The following is a 22723-nucleotide window of genomic DNA, read 5'->3' on the forward strand; positions in this document are numbered from 1 at the left end:
TTCTTTTTTTGAGAAAATAGCCAAGTATCTTTAGTTCTGCTGGACCTGAATTTAACAGTCCCATCTGATAAACACAGAAGCTATAAAGGAACTTTCTATCCATGGAAAGGACAGCTTTATCTGAGTAGATCCAGGCTTTCTCCCCTTTGTCTTTGAAGCTGGCAAAACTTAGTGCGGCTTATTTAATATACTAGGAACTTCAGCCTGTATAATTAAAAGTATCAGTTTATACTTTAATTTAATTATACTTCAGTCAGTATAATTAGAATCTGGGGTTCAAGTAAAATACTCTATTCAAAATATCAAGGTCCTTCATGAAGAAACATGTTTTCTGAAAGATGTCATTCCATAATTTTTGAATATATTTCTGAAATCAGTGTATATTCATGTACATAGAATAAAACTACAAAAACATATTTTAAAAAGCTTATAAAATAATGGTTTAAGCCCTCCAGTCGCCATCCCCACTATTTTTTATGACAATTACTAGCAAAGGGTCATACTAAAAGGCTTCAGTGTTTTTTGATGTTCAATTGCAACTGTTTATAAAGGAGGAACAGCCAAAATTCCAGATTTTAGGAACTCTTTCCTACAATTTTTCAGCACTTGAGAGCCAGTGTTCTCTACGCAACCTCTCTAGCAAACTGATTCTTACACTTCAGATTCAGTCCTCTGTAGCCATCATATTCTGCTTCTCAGATTACCTAGTCAAGACACTGGTGTTTACCTTCTCTATGCTCCCTCTCCCTCATTTTGTTTTGCAAGCTGTACTCTTCCACCTCCTCCACCATCCTGGCTCCCCCACAAAGCTCCCTGTTCCAGAACTCACACCTTGGGAAGCGCAAACAGCAACTTCCAGCCAACTGTCAATCATAAACATCCTCCAAATGTCTGCACACAACTTTGTAGGCAGTCTACAAAAAACGTGAGTGAGCTCTGCTTGCCAAACCAGCTCATTATTAAGGAAACCTCTCTAAATGGAATAACATAATTGAGTGAATAAACTGAGTCAGCAGGGCTAAAAGTCAAGATATTCTCCTGCATGCAGCAGGGCAGACATGCGGCAAACTCTCAGTTATTGCCCCTGACATGATAAAAAAGGTAAAAGCTGCTCACCACTGCATGGAACCATTTCAAAACACAAAGCTGAGACATTATCCAGTCATGCCTGAGAATACTCACAGGATACCTTAATGTGCAATAAAACTTGAAGTAAAAGCAGGAGCAAGAATGATCTTGCCAGCCTTGAACACTTTCCATCAGTGCCTCTTTTTCCCCCTCTTGATAGATGTTCTGTCCTTGAAAAGAAACTGCATTCCTTTGATTTGAGAAAAATTATTACAGAATCTTTAGGAAACAGTCAGAGATTCCCCTGTCTTGTTTAAAAACAAAACCAACCAGAATTTAGTATCACACCTCAATGCAAACTGCAACTGTTACAGGAATTTTCTTCATAATGTGATCATGTATGGTCAGAGACCTTGGATTTAGACAGTCTACCTTTTTTCATCTGTAGTTGCTATTTATTCACCTTCCTGTTTTCTGAACTGGCATTAACAGTGGCAACTCTAGGACATTTTCAGTTATTTACCACTCTGAAGCCTGTCAAAACATACTGTTCAGGCTCTCCCCTAACTGGTGACTATTAAGATGAGTGCTGAATTTGAGTAACTGACAAGAAGTTTGAGAATATGGTCAGCCAGACAGTTACCCTGGAAGCTGAATGTGCTTTTCACATAAATCTCTTCGGATTTCTGCACCATTCCACCCATTTTAGAGACCTGGGCCCAAGCTTTGTTGAGCTATATGAAACTCATCATCAACATTTACTCCCATCAGCCTAAAATGTATTCATTCACATTTGCAGGATGGGCTCCATGACTAAATTTTGGTGCAGGCTCAACTTTGGAACCAGTATGGATTCTTTCTTCTAGTTATGCTGTTACACACATTTGATAATCAGATTTTCCACTCCTAATAATGTCAGATGAGAAAATATATATACATAGCTGTAACACTTTTACTAATAGATTAAGATGGTGTTGACACAATGACACAGGCCACCAGACAATTTGTATGAGGCTATGAACTGCAAGAAGACAGTGACAGCATCAGGCAAGAGAGCTGCATCCAGAAAGTCTTTTCTATCCTCCAACTGCACTTCCTAATAAAGTTAGATCATAATGACACTGCATCCTGACTCAACTGAGAAAACATACAGCACCTAGCCTGGCCTGAGGTGCACTAAGAAAGGAATGTGAGGAATCCTAAATTCAAGACTAGCCTAAGGCAGGCTCCTATAGAGCCATATGTTGAGAAGAAGAATAGGGTAGGACAGAAGACTGAGGAGTAGAGGGAAAAGGCACCTTAGGCTGACATAACACACCCCCTCCCTATGTCATGGAAACTCTCTTAATGGCACAGTTACACAGCACTGTGCTCGAAGACCTAACTTTCACAGCAGCAGTATATGGCACACACAGGAGTTGCTGCAAGCTGGAATTAGAGTTGCTGTGACTGGTAGGTAGCTACAGCTGTGCACCTGAGCATGTTGGTGTGTGAGACAATCACTAAGATCCTCCAAAACTTACAAAATGTCTCCCAAACTCCATTGCTTCTAATGCTACAAGCACACGAAAAAATGTAACACCAAGTGGATAATTTCTCTCTGCAGTATCTAATTGTGCTCATCAGAAGCTGAATGAAGCATTACGCTATTTAAATCCGTGCTGGTCCTAAAGTGTATTGTAGCACAGTCAGTGGGTTATTTTGACCGTTACTTCTCTTGTAAAGTAAATTCACATAAACACTGCACTGCTCTTTCATTTTCCCTTTTTTAGATGCAGGCCACGATTTTTTAAAATAAAATATGGATTATTTAACAAGGTATGAAATAAAATTTTCACTCAGGAAACTTTAGTTTGGCTTTGGTTGCCAAAAATACTTATTTCCACTGTAGACCTCCCTCTCAAAGATGAAATGAGTCAGTCATAAAATACATGAAAACAAACAAAATAACAATTGTGTCTTCAGTCAGCCAGCCAGACTGCAAATCAGGACCACTAGAGCCTGAAAAATTACTCAAACATGGAGGTGTGTAATTATTTACTAATATTTTCCATGCATTGGAAGTGCCACCATTCTGCATTTTAATATTCTGGTAATTTTCTTTGGCAAGGACAGACATCAGGCCATGCTACCACAGGCATTCAGACAATGTCTTCTCACAGGATACACTCCACAGGGGCTAAGACTGGACATAGAAAGGAAAAACAGAGTTACCTTAAGTCCAAACTATTTAATAGCTGCAGCAAACTTGAGTGCACTATTCTGCTCTTTTTACTACTTTATTGTGGATCCAACCTCGGTCTTGTTAACAGCTCATTCATCAATAAGTTCCACATGTCAAAGAGTGGTGAAGATAGCTGCCATATTCCTTATAGTCCCACACAGTGGCTACTACTTATGATTTTTAAAGTAAATTTCTTTCTCCAATAGTATGACAAAACTTGAAAAAAACCAAAGAGGAAGAAAAAAGGAACTCCTAATATTTAATTGATCAAAGGCTATCAAACCTAGAATCTGATTTTAAAACAATTTCCAAATTGGGAAAAAAAAATTAAAAATAACATTCCTACAAGATGCAGAGAGAGAGAACCGGCTAGATTTTTAAAAATAATTAATTTTACTGGTACAATTACCCTTTCCCCCTCTGCACATTTGTTAATCAGTCACGGAATCCCAATTGTGGAAGGTCTAAAAGGTCAAATACACCCATCTTTCAACTTCAAAGTAGGTATAATTGCCAAGGCTTGTGAGGAAGGACTAGTGGACAATCAATGAATCCAGAACCTGAGCCTAAGGCTGCAGCAGAGAGTGCTCTGGCTGCTCCAAATGCCCCATTTACATTCAAAGCAGATAAACACATCCTAGGGAGACCTGACAACCAAGTCTGTGCAAAACAAGCTTACAGTCCTTAAACACGATCTAGAGTGTCTCACAAACTATTTCTGTCTCATATAAATAATATTTAGATCATTACAAACATACTCCTTTAATTCTGTCTCAACTAAGCAGTACACTGGTTTCAATGAGTTTACATTCAATTAAAGTAATTGCAATTTGTATCACAACTTAAAAAAAACAGCCACAGCATTCATTAGAGACTTTAACATTTAGCATCAGTTATTTCCTGAGCCTTATACTTTGTATTTTATCCACTCTGGCAATTTATTTAATGTCTCATCTTCTACCAGAAAAAGTCCCAAAACTATAGAAAATACATAGAGATTTTTAAGACCAGTCAGAGTGAAAAAAGTGCTAAATAAGGCTTCCTTCAGGTAACTTAATCTGCAGAACCAAAGTACTGGAAGCAGAAGTTTCCCTACACTCCCCACTTCCTGGTAGCTGGCTGCCTGGCTTATAAGTACCGAAAGAATTTTAAAAAGCTAACCAATAAACAGAGAAAGATGTTAAGTTTGCAACAATTCCTAAAATACTTGCCAGAATGTGATGGGCTTATGACATGCCTAATTAAACAGGGACTTGTTTATTCACTCACAAGAGAGGGACATAAAAAGCGCATTTTAATCAATTCATCTAAAAAATGACAAATAACCCCAACTTCTCACTCAAGTTGTTGGCAGCTACAACCAGAAAAACAGAAGCATCAAAGGCAAATGCGAAATAAATTAGAAGCATTAACTGAGATCCTGATCAGTTAATGCTTTGCACAATTTGAACTAAAGACAAATTTGAGTAACAGCTTTCTGTTGAATGTAAGAACAATGGAAGAGGAAAACAAAATCAAGTTCCATACAAAAACAGAAGACAAAAGAAACCTGAAATGGGTCAAGGCAGTCAGAAGACCGTTTAGGCAGAATATAAGTAACAGCCATTATGAACAGCATGAACATCATACAGATATTTCTTAGCTTGTACACTGAAACAGAAGTGTTGGTATACACTACTGACCATGTTTCTTTTTGAAGAATAAATGGATTTACACATCAGTTATTTAATGGCTTAACATAAACCTAGCTAATACATTTCATATGGACAAATACTTCCTAGGTGCACACAGGAACTCAGAAGCCAGTGCTGCTGTATAACAAATAGGCCTGAATTCCCATCTGTAGGAAGTCTATCACACAAGCTCTCCTTAATTACTGGCAAAGGAAAGTTATTATTGGGAAACCTTGCTCATACTACTTCTGATAAAACCATGTTTTTCATATTTGTGTTGTTCAAGCCATTAAGACATCTTGCTGCTTAGGTATTTCTACTGCTTCATCAAAAACTAAAAGCTGAACCGGACGGTTGGCATTTAAATCAGTGCAAGGATCAATAATCATCTGGTAAACATTTCTCCAGCTGAATGCTTTCATTCCTCAACATCTGTCAGGAACTCCCACCCTTGAAAAGAGAACTGTGAGTAGAAGAACAAGGCAAAGCCGCAACTGTATCAGTCTCTGCATTTCTGTGAGTTCACAGGAGCAGATAGAGAAGCTGCAACATTTTCTCCTTTTTATTTAGAATTATGGAAGTAGCTGGAGAGAGTGTATGTCTACCATATCTATAATAATGGAGACACAAATACAGCAGACAATTTTTATATTACAGTGTTATTTGTCTCTGTGACTCCTGGACATTCAGGAAAAATACTTTGGGAGTTTCCAGGGTATGAAAGTAAGTTTCAGGAAGAGTAAGAACAAAAAAAAATCACCCATGTACTGGTAAAGAAAAGTTACAGACACAAGACTGAGTAGATTGTAGTGTAAATGAAGTAGTGAATTTAAAGGTTTTCTTCTGTTGTCATTTTTGACATTTTATCTTTCTCAAATAAACATGCAAACTCACTTAAGATGCACATTCATTTTCTCTGAAACTATTTCCTCCTTGAGATTTTATCTCAGTAGAAATATGCTTTCTAGCTGAAAGAGTAAAAGATTAAGCAACACACATGTCCAGGAGGAAAAAAGAGTGCACCCAAGACTATTTATGAAGTTGCAAATAGATGTCACTAAAATAAAAACTAAGCAATGCTACTGATAGAAAAGAGTCAAAACAGTTTTGTTTTACTGACTGCTGGTTTAGGGAGAAAAATGCACACCCAGAGGGGAAATACTTCTCCTGTTATTATTAACCAAAGCACAGTAACATGCAGATACACACAAATACTTGAGTAGCCAATAAAAAGCACTTAAGAAACAAACTGAAGCAGCGTAAAAAGAAAACACATATATAGAGGTAAGAGACAGCTGGTGTTTACAATTAAAAATACTGAACATTTAATGTTTCAAGAAGTCATAAATTACCTTCAGAAGCAAACCCATAACTTTCTTCACAAAGGAATTGTTTCATACCCTACCCACTTTAAAATACAGAGGTGACCCACAAATATAAAACTGGAGATAGAAATGTAGTGCAAAGTACTCGTCCAAAGAATGACCAACTAAATAGGTAAGGAAACAGCAAAGTTATTTTTTAACAGCTAAACTGAAGAGCAAGGACACAATGGTGTTTTAGAAAATCCATTTGAAGGGTACTGTGTGTACTAAAGATTGAACTCAGATTTCACTGCTTTCAAGTAGACAAAAAGTTTCCCCATGGCAGCAAACACCAGTAGAGGGCATGTCTGAAGAAAGAGATAGATACTTCCAGGATTAAGGTTAAAAATACCCCCAAACAAACACAAACCACACCACCTTTGCGTGTAAATAGTGTATTTCACCAATAATTTCAATTTTTTTTTAATCAATATTGCTCTAATCCCTGAGAAGTGTCATTTTATGGAGACAAACATCCAAAAGTGCAGAACTGGTCACAAGTGAGATGTAGCTCATTATGGACTCATGTTACATGGGACTTTCCAAGTCCAAACTATGGTTCCTGACTGAATCATAACATCCTTGACTGATATCTATCTGTCTCAAAATCTGACACACAAAAATACAGCACATGAAAGCAAACAACACATTTGCAGACTATAATTTAAGATATGAATAGTCTTTATTTTGTCCATGAGATTAGTTTCCTCTCTGCTCACACATTTCTGTATTGATCCCAGAATCTATACAGCTCTCTTTCATATGATGAGCTAAAAACCAAAATACAGCAGTAAGCAAAAGATCCAATATTCTTGTGCTTCAAAAGATATTAAGCTGTGCTTCAGCTGCACTGCAGTAAATGAAGAGGTCTTTCCTGTTAGGTAGACAGAACCAGAAATGAAAGAGAAGGCAACAGAAGTTCTAGTATTTATTTCTCTCCCCTTTAACATACCAAAAACATTTGCTTAGTTTCTTGGAAACTGTGGGACGGATGAGCCTAATTACTGACACTATAAACAAACACAACTTCTGGTATGCAAATAAAAACACTATCAGGAAAAAACCATCCAAAATATTTCTCAGGAAACGGAAGAATACTGAAAGAACCTTGCTCGATCTGAAATAAGGATTTTTATCTCTGTTACAAATACAAATATTTTTGTTATTTATTAGTTCAGTAGACTAGTGCTGCTTTCCCCCATCTCCCTCTTTGCTACAACCAAGTGCTTTGACTCTTGCTTGTACACATAAAGGCACAAGCAAATGCCTGGGAATCAGAAGACTTGGCTTTTTATTCTTTTGTCATAACATTCAGAAAAGCTAGCACATACACAAAATAATTTTCACTGTTAGCACTGTCAGGCATCTGACCAGACTGAATACTTTCCTTGAAAGTTTTCTTGACCTGACGGATCAAAGTCCTGGGCAACCCCATCTGAATTCAGTGTCATGTGTGTTTTCTACAGGAATTTGTACCAGATGACCTTAGGAGGACCTATCTGAATTACTCTTTGAAAGTGCAGCCCTTGGCTCCTTCAGAAAGCCTCTCTACATATCTCTCCAGCAGCACAGCAGCAGTTATGATGGCTACAATTCCTGGATGACAACAACCAGTATTCCCCTGTAATTTCATTTTTCTTCCCCCTTGCCTTTCTACATCTACCTATTGTTTCTTAAATCCTGTAAGGTCTTTGAAGTTTCCTTTTGTTCTTCATTTCATGTCTACACTTGCAGTCCTGGATTTGTAGCTAAGGCTTCCAGAAATTAAAACAGAAATAAAATAAAAACTAAAATAAAAACATAGAAAATGACTGAATATCAAGCTCCAGTTTAAGGACTAAAAAGTAAAGAGTCATTTGAGTGACAACAACTCCTCTTAGTTTCCTAGTAATTAGGAAAAACAAATGGAAAGACTAAAACCTAACAAAATTTGCCAAACAGATATAGCAGGTCTATATATACTTCCCCTATTATTGGAATGTGCTCATGAATGAAATGATTGTAAGAGAAGGTGGAAGGAAAAAAAACCCAGCAAAAAAAAATTTAATTTTTAAGAGACTAACTAGATTTATACTACTGAGAGGAAGGAAAGGAATAATTTTAAATCACCAGTCTTCAGACAGTGCATCAGACAAGAGAAACAACCATTAGATTCTACTAGAGAGATAGAAGAAAAATCTTTTTAGTAAACTGAGTATCTATTTAATATAGATATTCTCTTAGTTATTAGTTACTTCTTGCCAAGATAAACACAGGCATAGCTCACCTACTAAACTATCAGAATAACTTGTGGCATATCCTTTACCTCATATGCCAAGATAGAAAAAGCAGCCAGAGCTGCCTGCATCACTTTCCAGTTCCCTATTTCTCACTGGCAAACTGTTCTTTTTACTGCTTTTCTCCTACGATAAAGCCTGTTAGTAGTTCTGCAGGTGACCTGTGGACATTAGCTTGTTGTAGTAGCAGGACTGAAGGAGCAGGAGTTGGGAGAGACAGGAGAAACACGCAATCTGAACAATTCTCCCTGCTCCAGTTCCCAGGTTACTTACTAGGTCACTTCGAGGAGCCTCCTGGTAGTCTGCTGAGAAGCAGGACATGGAGCTTCTGGCGCCGTTGCTCTCAGGGGCTGGCCGCGGAGGCTGCGCATACTGCCTGTAGGTGGCACTCTTAGGAGTCCAGCGGAACAGGTTGATTGACTCGCGAACACAACGCTCAATATCGATCTCTGCAAGGGATTTAAAGGAGAAACAAGGAATGCAAGAGTGAAATATCAGTAAAGCCAAGTAACCCAGCTATGACATTGCTAAATATACACATATCCATCTATACCTTTGTCTGTCTCTCTGCGCCTTGCTCAAAGGCAATGTAGATTTCAAGAACATGTTCCCATTCAAAAAGAAAAGCACTCAATTTTTTTACTAAAAACTAGTAAAGACATTTTAAGAGCTAATTTTATCCCCAGTCATGTAGTGAAATCTGTTTAAGGGAAGTGTATCAGAACTTTAATCAATGCAAAGTCAGGACAGTAATTGAAGTCTAGTCATTGTAAGGCATCTTAGTCTTTACAAGTCAGACTACTGACTGTTCAGTGTAAGTTCATGCAGTTCATTGTAAGTAGATTTTCATACAGTGTACAGACATCAGGATTTTTTGGATCATCTGAGTGTCTTATTTGTCAGTTAAATCCTACTAAGAGCCAGAACCAAAAGCTGTCAGCTACTGAATTTCGAATGGCCTGCCATTTTGACAAAGCCACATGCTATCTGTTTGCTGGAAAACAGGAGTTTTCAACATTAATTTGTGCTTGATGGCAAACATAATGGATTATTTTAGAGATTTTAGAGAATTTTTTAAACAAACAAGCAAACAAACAATACAGTCCAAAACCCAACCAGTCATCCCAATGAAACATCCTGGCTGAAAGAGTGAAGTGCCATAGTGATAATATGTTACTCAGCTTGTAAGGAAAGCTGACACGTATCACATGGGAAGCATCCTGAAATAAGATGTGGTCAACTAAAAAGTATGAAAGTACAATGAAATACATATGTAAAAGGAAAAAGGTGTATTTTTCACAACACTAAGCATCCTGCATCTATCTTCTAACAAGATATAACATAAAAGCCATTTACTCTTTTATCACTATAAAAGGACTGGTTAACTTTGCACATCCTGTATCTGGTCTCAAGAAGAGAAAAACGATCCTAACTTGCATTTTAAGACAAAACTGGTATAGTGTGACAGACAAACAGCAGGGATATCATCCCTTCTTGTGTCTGTCCCAAGATCTTGTATGATTCATTACAACAGTCACAATTTCGATTAAAGCATCAGCTTCTATGAAGAAAACAGAGGCATTGTAGCCAGGCTTTATTTGTATATCTCAAACAGATTTGATGCACTGCCACCAGTCACTCATTGCCACCAGCAGATTTGATGCCTTGCCATCAATCTGGGAGCTACTTCAGAAACCTCAGTCATTAGCAGGGTGGTGAGCAGAAGCTGAAATTGAAGCTTGGGGCAGAATAATCTAGTTGGATGAGATTGACTTTGTTTAAAATCTGAAAGATGTGATCTATTACTCTCCCATTCAAAGAGCTGTCCATATTCAGGTAGGATACAATCTGCAGCAGATGCCTTAATTCCGTTGATGACAGCATGCTTACGTGCTATCTTGCTTCTAAAAGTCTGAAAAGTCTGAGAGTAAAGCTGTGGCTTACCCAGTTTTAATTCTAGCTCTAAAAACCTTTTTGTGGATGTGTGAAAGTAAACCACAATTCTTCTTGACAGTATCAGGTTCCCTAGCTACTTGGGATAATAGATGCCAAAGATAAATGGAGTATGTGATGTCTCAACAGTAGCTAACAATTTTTCATTTTGACTACACTGTAATAGAAGGCTCTTACTTAGCATCATTCCCAAAGAAAATCCACACAACTGGAGAATTTTACACAATTTCTAAATTCAGGTAAAGAGAGGAGATGCCTTTAACTGGTTATTATTCCTAAAGCTCCAAAAACACCCTAAAGCACTATCATTACAGTAGCACTTTTTTCTACATTTCTGAAAACTCACTGTCTTTATAAAAAGTTGAATTTTTCAGTTCAAGACTGTAGTGTATTTATAGCAGGGCTGTGGTTTCTTTTTTTGTTTTGTTTTTGTTTTTCTTTTGTAAAGAGACTGCTGTAATTGAGTTATAAGCCCCATTTCCTGAGATTCTTAGCTAAGGAAACATTAGCAGTACTTCTGTAATAAAGGATATGAATGCAGAATTTAGCCAGCAAAAAAAATATATCTGAACACCAATAATTAATAGCATGAGAAACATTTGGCTGTGAGAGGGCATAATAGCCTGCATATATCTGAAATTGAAAACAGAGAATGGGGGGATGGAATAGGAACTCTGTTTGCAGTAAAGCTACAGAAAAGCTAAAAGCAGAAATTGAGACTGACAGTGTTAAACACAGAAAAGGGTCAAAATATTTTTCTTAGAAACAAGCTCTGTAATTCCAAAAGGAATCCATTTTAGAGAAGTGGAAAATAGGCTTGGGCACTGGAACAGGCTTCCCAGGGAAGCGGTCAGAACACCAAAGTTGACAGAGTCCAAGAAGCTTTTGGACAACTCTCAGGCAGATGGTGTGACTCTCGGGGTGTCCTGTGCAGGGCCAGGAGCTGGACTCAATGATCCTTGGCCCCTTCCAACTCAGTTTATTTTGTGTGTGTGTGTGTGTGTGTGTAAAAACAACAACCAGTTCTCACAAATCAGGATGCTAGTAAAAAATGTAGGAGTCTGTTTTTCTGCGATTTTGGAATGCTTGGTTTTTCACTTCTACAAGCAGCATTTCAGGAGGACAGCAAGCATGGCTGAAAATGAAACTCCACAGATCAAGAGAGAATTAAGCTATCTAAAGCCTAAAACAAATTTACAGTCTGTCAATTAATTGATCTGCTTCTCAATAATGCAAAATAAAAACTACAACAAGGCAATTGGGGTTTCCACAAGTAACAATAAAAAAACCCCACAACCACAAAATGCCCCCCAAACCATGTGCAAACCATAGGCACACGCATGCATATAATATGAGAACAGTCAACATCTAGCACCCACAAGGGAGACAAGACTATGGGTGGTAAAAGAATTTACTCAAAGAATTTACTCACATTCTTTTTTAAAAAACAATTACTTTCAGGATACTGGAGTTTAAGACTACATTAAACTGGTATAAATATTTACAGAATATTTTTTAGCCACATTGCATGAACAGGCTCCACACTTGGGTAACCTTCAAGCCTGTCTTCATCATTTGTTTGCAATTTCGGTTTAAGAAAAATCACTTCCCGTCAGTAACTAAAATGCAATGCAATCTTGTGCAGCTTGCTGGATAAGATCTTCTCTCCTCTTTTTGGCTAATAAGTAAGGCTCTGCTGCACTACTTCAATCCCAATTCCTTCCCATGCCCTTTCAAATATATGAAAAATGAGTCAGTCTCTGGTGAAATGTCCATCTTTTATTATCTCTCCAAGACTGTGCATTCACACAGCATTAATCCTGCCTCTACTCTTCCTGCTCCCAAGTCACTGCACTACAAGCCAGAAAACATTAGAGCTTCCACATTATTAGAAACATACCACTGATACGTCAGATGCACATCAAGCCAGAGCCTGGATTCTTGGACAGGACTATGAACAAACAGACTACCTCAGCAGAATGCCAGAGCACTTGACACGAGCAAACAACTTAGAAAAACATTCTTCTGAAAGCAGGCTCTGCATACATCTCCAGGTGTGAGCAAGAAGTGAACAGTAATATTTAGAAAGGATGAAGAGGGCATGCTCACTCATGGAGATGTACATGTAACATCTCTGTGCTCTCCAAGATCCCAGCACTGGGGTATTTTGTAGTTTAGAAATGATGTGCCTTCTGTTTTTAGTAAGACAAATTATTTCACTGGAAAATCTGTAATGAAAACATGCTGATGTAACATGGTGTCATTAAATGTGAAGCGTGAAAAAATTTAAGGCTGACTTAAAACATAATAAAAATACTATAAAAATAAGTTATAATTTCAAAACTCAGTACATCTTCAAATTGTTTTTGAAAAATTCCAGAGTGCAATTTCAAAAAGTCAAAGCTGGAACCCAAGTATCTTAGGAACCAAAGTCACAAGTTTAATTTTCAAACATTATGTTTAGGAGTTCTGGTTCAAATGAGATCAAGTATTTCACAGTCAAGCAGCAATCAAGACTTACAGGAAACAATTCTGTGGCACCAGCTAATTGCTCAGCATCAAAAGGCTTCACTGACATATCTAAATATGCAGATAATACAGCAATTGAAAAAGGTAGGGGTAGGGAAGTGAAAGTAAAGTTATCTAACAGTAACATCTTTGTTTTGCCATGGCCCCATCCTAACATTAAGCCTACTGAAATGTTTTGCTCCTTTTCTGAACCAAACTTACTGTTTATTCTAAGATGTTTTTCATTTTGCTTTGTTCATGCTAAACTATAACTTCTTACCAAGCTGCTGTCTCCCTGTATCCACAGCCTCAACTGAAAAGGATGGCTCAGCCTGACATAGCTGCTTTTTAAGCTATGTACATTTAAGGTTTATTATTATAGATACAGGAGACAAGTAGATTGCACTTGAAACAGATGTTGAAAAAAGCATCAGTTTAAATGCAATACACCTGTGACAAAAGCACATAGAATTTTTTATTTCTACAGCAAAACTGGATGTGCATACGCTGTTCACAGCAAGTGAAGGCAAATGATGGAGAAAAATGTAAGACGAATGGTTCTTTCCTAATACAAATCTACACAGACCAAGTCTTTGTGTGCAGTTAATCAATTCCAGAGCCTTTTCCTTCGGTAACAGGATACCAGTTAAGAAACTCAGCCAAAATAAACTGCTTCTGCATTTTGGGAATAGCCCAGAATTATGAGCTTGGTTTGACATCTCCATCATAAATACTTTATTACAACCCTGCCAGGCAACATCAGCTTTCACCACACAGCCACATAAATAGGCCAGAAATCTCTGTGCTATTCAGCTCTGGAGCTGAATAGGTCAGTCAGTTCAAACTCCTGATTCCTGCTCTTAGAAGAAATAGAGGTGAAAGGCCATAAACTCTTTCTTCCTGATGACATACAAAAAGATACACTGAGTGTGCATATTTAACAGGACAAATCTAGGAAGAGAAGTGACATTTCTATCCAACATCTCTGTATCTATTACTGTAAGAAGGTTATTATAAATGAAAAGGTCAATGCAGAACTATTCTTTTTACATTATTTATTTCATACATTGCAGGATAGTTGCGTGACTTCATTTTTTTGTGGACAGCAGTAGAGAGAAGAAGCAGCAAACACTATGAATTATTCCCTAGACATTAGACTGCATAAAGGGCAAACATGGATTCTTTTCTTACTTGTGATTGCAAAAATTCCTCTGACTCAGCAGTTCAGTGAAAACGTTTACTAAAGAATGCCTTCCGGTATGGAAACGTGACAGTGTCCTGCACTGATTGAGATGAGCAGAATGCCAAGTGACTGTACAAAGAGTAAAGCTTTACTGTAAGCCAATCACCAAATACCACATGCTGTCTTACTGAGAAAGAATACAGAAATAGGTTACACAAAGACTGTAGCTAAGCTCCAACAAGAAAGAGCGTTCTAAACATTTTTATGAGGTGTGCCAGTGCTGCTGAACAGCAGACACTTCTACAAACTAACAAACTGTTAAAGACATCTGGACCCTAACACAGGGTAGGATACTGACCAATGACAGATGCACAGGAATTCACAACATATAATAGAAATAGTCAGATGGAGGCTACCGTGCTCAACTTGAGAAATACAGAAGGGGAAATAAAGCAGCACAGCAGAAAAATGAACATTACTTCATAGGTAGATGATAACCAGAAGATGAATAAAAGGACAGGTTCACAAAATTGCAGGGATCAGCTCAGAGGAGAAACCTGTGAGAAAGCCATGGCGATGAGGAACCTGTGGTGCCACCAACACAACGTCCAACAACAGTCAATTTTTGAAAGAATAATTCTTTTTTGGCTTTTCTATGTTCTTTTTGTTGTAGTATTTGCTAAATATTTGTTAAATTAGTTTTAGAATCTGAAATACTAGCGAAACTCACCTTCTTTATCCTAAATCTGTGCTTCACAGAAATAATATGCAAATACTGAAACTCAGCACGCAAAACTAGAGATCATGCTGTTATAGGTTTCCATCTGGGTGGTAACTATGAGCTACTGCAGTTATTTCCCAGGAGTAACGGGTATAAACCTGTAAAAAATTCTACAGTCAGAAACTCTGACCAGGCTAGATACTTATAAAACTGATGACTCTCTTAAGAGCCATAAGTAGAAGACCTTTGTATTGGCATAGCTCTCCTGTTAGCCTTCAGGATGTTCGTAAGGAAATAACATGAAGTAACTCAGATTTTCTGCTTTTAAAGTAAGACAAAAGTTCAGGTAATCTTGAAAAGGAGTACCTATTGCCATGAGAAAAGGATGAAGGCCTCTAATTTGACCTGTTTGTTCCCATACCAATGATGGAAAAACTCTGGGTAAATATAAATACAAATAGAGAATTTAGATCTGCCTAATGAGTATCCTGAACCATGTAACACTCTCAAACTGCTAGAGCAAGCAACATTTTACTCAGAATTGAAAAGTTATTTCCCACAAATACAGCAACTGTAAACAGGAAGGATAATCATCTTGTTTATACTTAAAACTGCTTTCATTTATTAAAAAAAAGTGCTCTAGCCATTTGGCACTACAGTAGATAACTTACTGGGATCCAAAACCTCCAGTGTTTACTACTAGTCAAGTCTGTGTTAGTGTTTCACATAGCAAAACTAATAGCTTTAAGTAACTAACATCAGTCCAACCTTGTCAGTATACATTTTCTAAGTTATTCAAAGCTTGCTGCATAATTAACCTACTCATAAGCCACGGGAAAAAGTTCCCTTATTCTGTGAAAGAGCTAAGTTAACACACCTCATTTGAATTTACACATGAAAATATTAAATTATACTCAAGACATAAAAGTTTGTCATTTCAGGGTTGCATTCCCAGCAGACAAATTTGTGGTTTATCAGCTTACACAATTGCTTACATGATTTGTCTCCTTAGAATGGTGCTATGCTTTTTTTTTTTTTTTTAGTATGAAGACTGAAGAACCAGCAAGAGACTGTCTAGCTCCTTGCCTTGCTCTAAAGCCAAATGCAATGTGACCAGGCTATCCTCCCTATCCCCTACAGATGCTTGCCTAGACTTCTCAAATTTGTGAAGTGACAGAGGTGTCACCTGACACACCCGTGCTGGTTACTCAGACTATTTCTCATCATTTTCAGAATGCAGGCAACATTGTTCACATACAATGTGAGCTCTTCCCAGTTGGGATACCTGTTCTCCCTGAACAAGTTTTGCCCTTCAATACTAACATTGCAGTCCTGAAATTTATTCCAAGCTTGCAATATCAATAAAGTCTTACCTTTAGGTACAAACCCTGCTCTAGTTCTCCATGTTTAGTTTTGGTTTTTCTGTTGATTTCTACTAAACTCCAGTATACTCTTAGTATATTAAAAATGAAGAAATTTGGACAGACAGAACCAAATGGCCCAGGCCGATTTATAAAGGCAAGAGTTTAAGTGAAATATTATGTGAAAGTAAATCAAAGGGAATTGACAGCTATCCCAAAGTATAAGAGCACGGAGAGTTCACTTAACCTCACTTCATAGCCCTTATTTTGACAGAAAGACTTTTCTAGCTCTCAGTGTACACTGCCATTCCAATTCTGTATTTAAGCAGTTATGTGTATCTCTATTACAAAGCTAGATATACACTCCCCAAATATATCTACAATCATATAGAAATGTGCTGCTAATGTACATTTCAATCAAGAATTTTTAATACTGCATTATTTGTGCAGCTCATTTAAAAATTCTCAATTAGCAGTTAGAGAACTAAAGATTATTGAGCAGAACATTTATACCTGTAAGGCAAACAAACATATTCAGCATAACAAAATTATAAACAGATATCCTATGAGGCACCTTGCTCTGTCAGCAACGTTTTCCACAATTAAAGGAAAGGAAAAAGGAAAAAGGAAAAAGGAAAAAGGAAAAAGGAAAAAGGAAAAAGGAAAAAAGTCTAGTACACGCTATTGCTTTCTAAGCATTAGTCTAATCCTGAAGCAGTTGCTATGCTTGTAGTTTTAATGGGGAAAAAAAAAGGAAATACTTTCCCAAGGCACCTTTGTAATGAGGAAAAAAAATTCGCCACATCTAGGAACAAAGCTCAGATAAGAGCAGCCTCACTTTTGTCAGTTCATGCCTAGAAATCCTAGAAATGCTTGTCTGCTTGACAGTCTACCCTCTTGTACTTTCAGTTTATTCCAGTGTAAAGGTGTACAAAATCCTACATGACTAACAGATGGATTATTCTATTTTCTGAAGAGCCGTTTCACTATTGAGAGCACTATTAGGGGTCTCTCAAGGAACAGGAGGCATTACCTGTGTGTCAGACTATTTTAAAGACATGGACTAGGAAAGTTCTACCAATGAACTCACTTTTTACCCTTCTTATGAAGCATCATTCCTTGCAGCAGACAGCCCTTTGATAAAGGATATATATTTGATTTTCTTCTGCCAGTGACAACTACAGACTACAACAAAGGATTTCAGTATTTCTTTCCTTAGTGTGTTGCCCACTCCAGCATTTCTCTTCAGTATCAAGAGGGTAGAATCTATAATCTAGAACTGTTTTGTTTGTGTCACAATGAGTGGAAAAGGTGAATAATTAAAGAATTCACAGCCTCAGGTAAAAAAACATCAATCTTACAGTCTGACACTACCAGACAGCCTTGTTGAGCAGGTGTGCCCTAACAAATCTCTCTGCTTCTGTCCCAAAGCCAATAATCTTGAGGAATTGCATCATGAAATACACTTGCATCTCCAAAAAGCCATCTAACATAGAAAAGATGAGCAACATGCTCAGAAAAAGATGCTTCCATAAATATCAGCCCGACCTACATATTTCAAGAAAAGAAAACTAGGAAAAGTGACTTCCTTTTAAATTCTGATGTCTTTTGATATTTCCAATCAATGTTTTTGTCATAGTTACAACACCATTATCATGTGTATCACGTGAACGAGACCAAAGTGCTGTTTTTCTTCAGCTATACTGTAACTTAAAAAAGTAGTCAGCTTCACTAGCTTCACGACAAAATACTTTCCAGTGCTATCTTCCATGAACAACAAAAGAGCGATACGTCAAAATTTCATAGCTGAAGTTAAAAAAGTTTCCTTTTAGAAGAGCTGTTATGGCTTCTGTTCCTCAGAGCCCTGATCTAAGCAATAAGACATTTTCAAAAGTGTATGAAAAAAGTCAAACCCTAATCAAAACGATGTATTAACTTTTTTTATCCCTGTTGCTCACTGGAATATGACAGACCACTGTATCTCTTGTCAGTCCCTTCAAAGGTGGTGTTTTAATCCCCGAGGTTACATTTTCCTTGGAGGAGTGCTGAAACAAATGGGAACAGCCACCAAACACCCACAAACTCAGTGTGGACTTGGTGGCCAACTGCCATTTTTCCTCTTACAAGATCTATATTAACTAAATGCTGAACCACCAGAAATTCCAGTACAATAAAAGTGTATGGATCACAGACGTGGGCAGACAAAGGATCCTCAGGAAGCAAAACAGCAGAAAGTAAAATGGTAGCTACCTAGGGTCAGAAAAACATCTGAAGTAGAGTTTTCTGATGTGTGTCTAATTTTGCTGCTGTCAACAGAAATGTATCATTCAAAATTGCTCCATACAATCTTAGTAGAGAATTTCTACTATTTTTTAACCTTTAGTCCATCTATAAGCTGGTTGCAATCCTTCTAAGCATTCATATGGCTTCCACCATCATGAGATTCAGCATTTTGGCACATCACTAGAATGGCAATGGAAATAATAATTTCTTCCAAATTAGAGAAACTCTGTTCCCTAGAGAATTATTTATGTCTGTGGTTTGACGATAGCCAGATCTTGCATCTTAAGGCCACATGCCTGTGTCTCACAAAGCATAATCCTCTGTTTTCCACTTCAACCATTTTAGTGTAGCTCCTCACTGCACTGAATGCAAGCTACTGGATTGCTTTGCTACAGTCAGTCTTTACAAACTTCCTATCTGAGGCCAAGGTTCTTCCTTTGGAAGCAGTGACTAGACTGGAGTCAGCAAAAAGACACCTTCCTAGGGTGCACAGCATTAAAAGAATGAACCCTCCTCTTGCTCCAAAATTACAGAAAATGAGCTTATTGAACTAACCTAAAAGGTTTGAGTATGTTTTATCTCATGTCTAGGCTTGATATTTCCCTATTCTCTAACAACATCTGTCCCCACCTTTTCATCAGTTCCCTATCCCTTTAGAAGGCCGTAACTCATCTCAGTATGGCAGCGCTGATACTGGCAGTGATCACTGGAGGAAGATCTGTTTGCCAGGCCCTATACTGCACCCATTCCAGGTGGGAGTGGATTGGTCTAAGGATTCTTCAACTGTTTGCAAAGAGCTGTATGTGTCTGGATGCTTCCTAACAAAAGCTGCTGTTGACTTTGTACTACTTGTGCAGCGGGTAATGAACTTGGTAATCAAGTCAAACTACAATAAGCACAATTTTTGAGCTGAATAATGGACATTACCACACAAACTTATGGCAAGATTCTAAAGACTAAGCTATAAGCAAAAGTGCATGTTTTAAAATAAACTCATACAGTTGGTCCTCAGTGCATGAAAAGCCTTCTGGGTTGTAAATCTGCTGATACATGAGATTACAGGATATCCAGACTGGCTTAGTACAAATCAGCACTGGTGTGAAAGCAGAGTCCTGTCTCTGTTGTTGGTACCTCAGGAATCTCATCATAGTAGTGTCACCCTTACCATTCTCATTTTCCTGACACATTCTGCTACGTCAGACTTGCAGAAATACTGTCTTTGTTCTCTCTTTGCATCACCTGAATAAGACAAAATTTACTAAGTCTCAAAACTACAGGTAAAACAATTAGCAACAACTCCAGGGCTGGTTTTGTTTGTCTGTCTCAAATGGTACTTCCTCAATATTGTCTGTTATTTATATTGCTTGAATAAAGTTTGTATTTAACAGAGCTCTTAGACCCAAGGAGAAATATGAAAGAAAAAAATGAAAGAGAATTTAAGTAAAAAAACTCCAGCACTTTGGAGTAGTATTTCCTAAACAACCTAATTCTATTTAAGGTTTAGCAGTTGCTTATATGCCCCCTTCATATAGCTCCATGAGGAATGAACTAGGACATTTGTTGCTACAAGGGGACATTTGTTGCAAAAGGATTTTCCAGTGCTCTTAATTAAGCAATTGTTTTTTCAAAATCTTCAAATACATTTCCTGATATGATAGGACACTGTTTAAACTATACAAAAATAAATTAAAATTTCCAACAGAGCTCCCAAAAATAGCAAGTAATGCCCAATTGTATTGGCTTTATAGATAAAATATGGCCAATTGTATTTGGAAAGGGTTTTCAGAATCAAGTAATCAATAAGGACACAATGCCCCTTCATTTTCCTCACATCACTATTATTTTAAAACAGTAATTTAAACTGTGTTATATACAATGAACTAGAAATTACGCAGTGGGGTTTTTATTTTTTAAAAACAAGAAATCTTAAAAGTGTTCCACAAAGTTGCAAGATGGCAGTAAAATACCTTATCAGTCTGGAAAGGAAGTTGTTTTCACTGGCAGCCTGAAATAAGCCATTCCACTGCACACAAAGCTTAAAAATTGCAGGAGTTACAGACTGTTGAGCAACAATTGATTTTAGTTTAAAATTATCGCACACGTTTTGAACAACAATCTCTTCCTGGGAGTGACCTAGTTTCAGTTGAAGGTCATTTGTAAATTACTTTCAGAGAATTCTCAGCCTTGGCACACCATTTATCATACCCAAAATAACAGAAGTCTTGTTTGGAAGACACAGGTGACAAAATGCATAATGAGTCAATACTTTTTAATCAGAAATAAGACTCAGGTCAGAAAGAAAAGGGACAAGGCTATGAGAATTATATGTTGAAAAAGTTACTGATTAAGCTAGATCAACAACATTTAACTTTTAAGTCACACTAGGATTGTCTTCCATCTTTATTTTTTTCCCCCTTAGTAGTTTTACTAGCAGTATTTTATGGTATGCTTTAGATTAATCTCAAAATATTCAATTTCGCCACTGTTGACATCCTAATGATCACGGACATCACCAATTTAAGAAAAAAAAAATATTTTCAGAAATTCGTATTTCCTACCAGAGTATCAGCAAAGTTGTCATCAACTACAACCAGCAGAATGCATGTACATTATACCACTATGGATTTTAGTGATTTAATTTTATTATATGAACAGATATGTATTAAGAGAACTAATGTGTTCTTATACATGACCTCAGCATAAAGTACTTCCAGTGTCAGTATATCAGCTGAATTAAGATAAACTGGAATCTATAATTTAGCACCCTTCGAGAAAAAAAAAATATGGAGAAATGACCTTAGGCAAGAAAATAAGTTGAATATTAATGAATCTGTACTTAACTAGGACATACAGCTAACCCATGGGGGAGGAGAGGATGAGGAGAGAGTCAATCTTTTAGTTTAGCACTCACATTTCAGCCATCTGTAGATATCCTGTTAAATTTACCATGAGCATGTGAAATGACTAAGCATACAGATTGAAAATTAAAATTCTACACCATAAGGAATGGCCTAATTCAATTTCTTATAAACTGAAAAATACAGTAGCAAATACATACTACACACTAAACTAATAAGTAGGAGACATATTTTGAAATCCAGACCCATATGGAAAGGTGTACAGCAAGAGACAATTTGTGACAACAGTATTTAAAGAAATCACAGAGCTTCATTTATGATAACTCACTGACTTATGCAACTGTGAACTCAGCCTCATCTGCTTGCTGCCATATCCTAGACTACTGCTAACCTCTGTGAACTCTGCAGTTGTGGAGACTGCAACACTTAACAAGACCTTTTAAATTCTCTTCCAAACTTCATTCTCTCCTTCAGTTCTTCTGAATATGAATTACTTTAAATGAATTTGAATTACTGAATTACACACATGGTGTTCAAATAGAGCTCACTAAATCCATAATTACCCCAGAAATTACCCCAAAGTTAGAGTTATCTAAAGAAAAGCTACACATTTAAAACACTGCCACCTCTTAACCTAAGACCTGTATTACATAAGTAGGATCCTGAGTTGGAGGGAGGGAATTAATACAAGAACATAAGATTGTTCTGAGTCCAGCAGCCTTCCTACTTGTGTTACTACAACTAAAACACATCTTTCAGGTGACATGGCTTACTCAGTTCACATGCATTCTACTGTCTTATTAGATACCTGCTCAGAAGGAAGACACAAACTGCATGGTTAACTGCAATTTTTTTTGTAAGGTACTCATTTGCATGGATAGGTTAATCACCTCCCACTGAGCAAATACATAGAACTGCACAATGATCATGCAGACTCTGATACAATTTTGAAAGTTCTTCTAAAAGCTTTACATTTCAAATGGAAACATTTAGCATAGGAATTCCAATGGCTTCCTATACTGGTTTCCCTAGTCCTTTTACATTAATTACTTCCACAGTAGAAGTCTAATTATGTTTGAAAGGAAAACAGGCTAATACCAGCATCAAAGGGGAAAAGGACTATTCAGAACAGTACCCAATTTGTTTAAAAAAATAATGCGTATCAACTGGATGGTGTCTGTATGTGCCACGACTATAAACATTTGCTTCTGAATTATATTAAATTGTTCTAAATTTCACAACAAAATACTC

General features: G+C 37.2%; 1 protein-coding gene across 1 annotated transcript in view; it reads right to left on the reverse strand.

The window, feature by feature from the left end:
- The window catches only part of TBCK (TBC1 domain containing kinase), a 94545-nt gene that overhangs the window by 21494 nt on the left and 50328 nt on the right, over window positions 1-22723 (reverse strand). The window contains exon 23 of the mRNA XM_048302810.1: window positions 8879-9054. Within this exon, the coding sequence (XP_048158767.1) occupies window positions 8879-9054 (176 nt within the window). The remainder of the gene's footprint in view (window positions 1-8878; window positions 9055-22723) is intronic.

Source organism: Corvus hawaiiensis, chromosome 5, assembly GCF_020740725.1.
Source record: "Corvus hawaiiensis isolate bCorHaw1 chromosome 5, bCorHaw1.pri.cur, whole genome shotgun sequence".
Taxonomy (NCBI): Eukaryota; Metazoa; Chordata; class Aves; order Passeriformes; family Corvidae; genus Corvus; species Corvus hawaiiensis.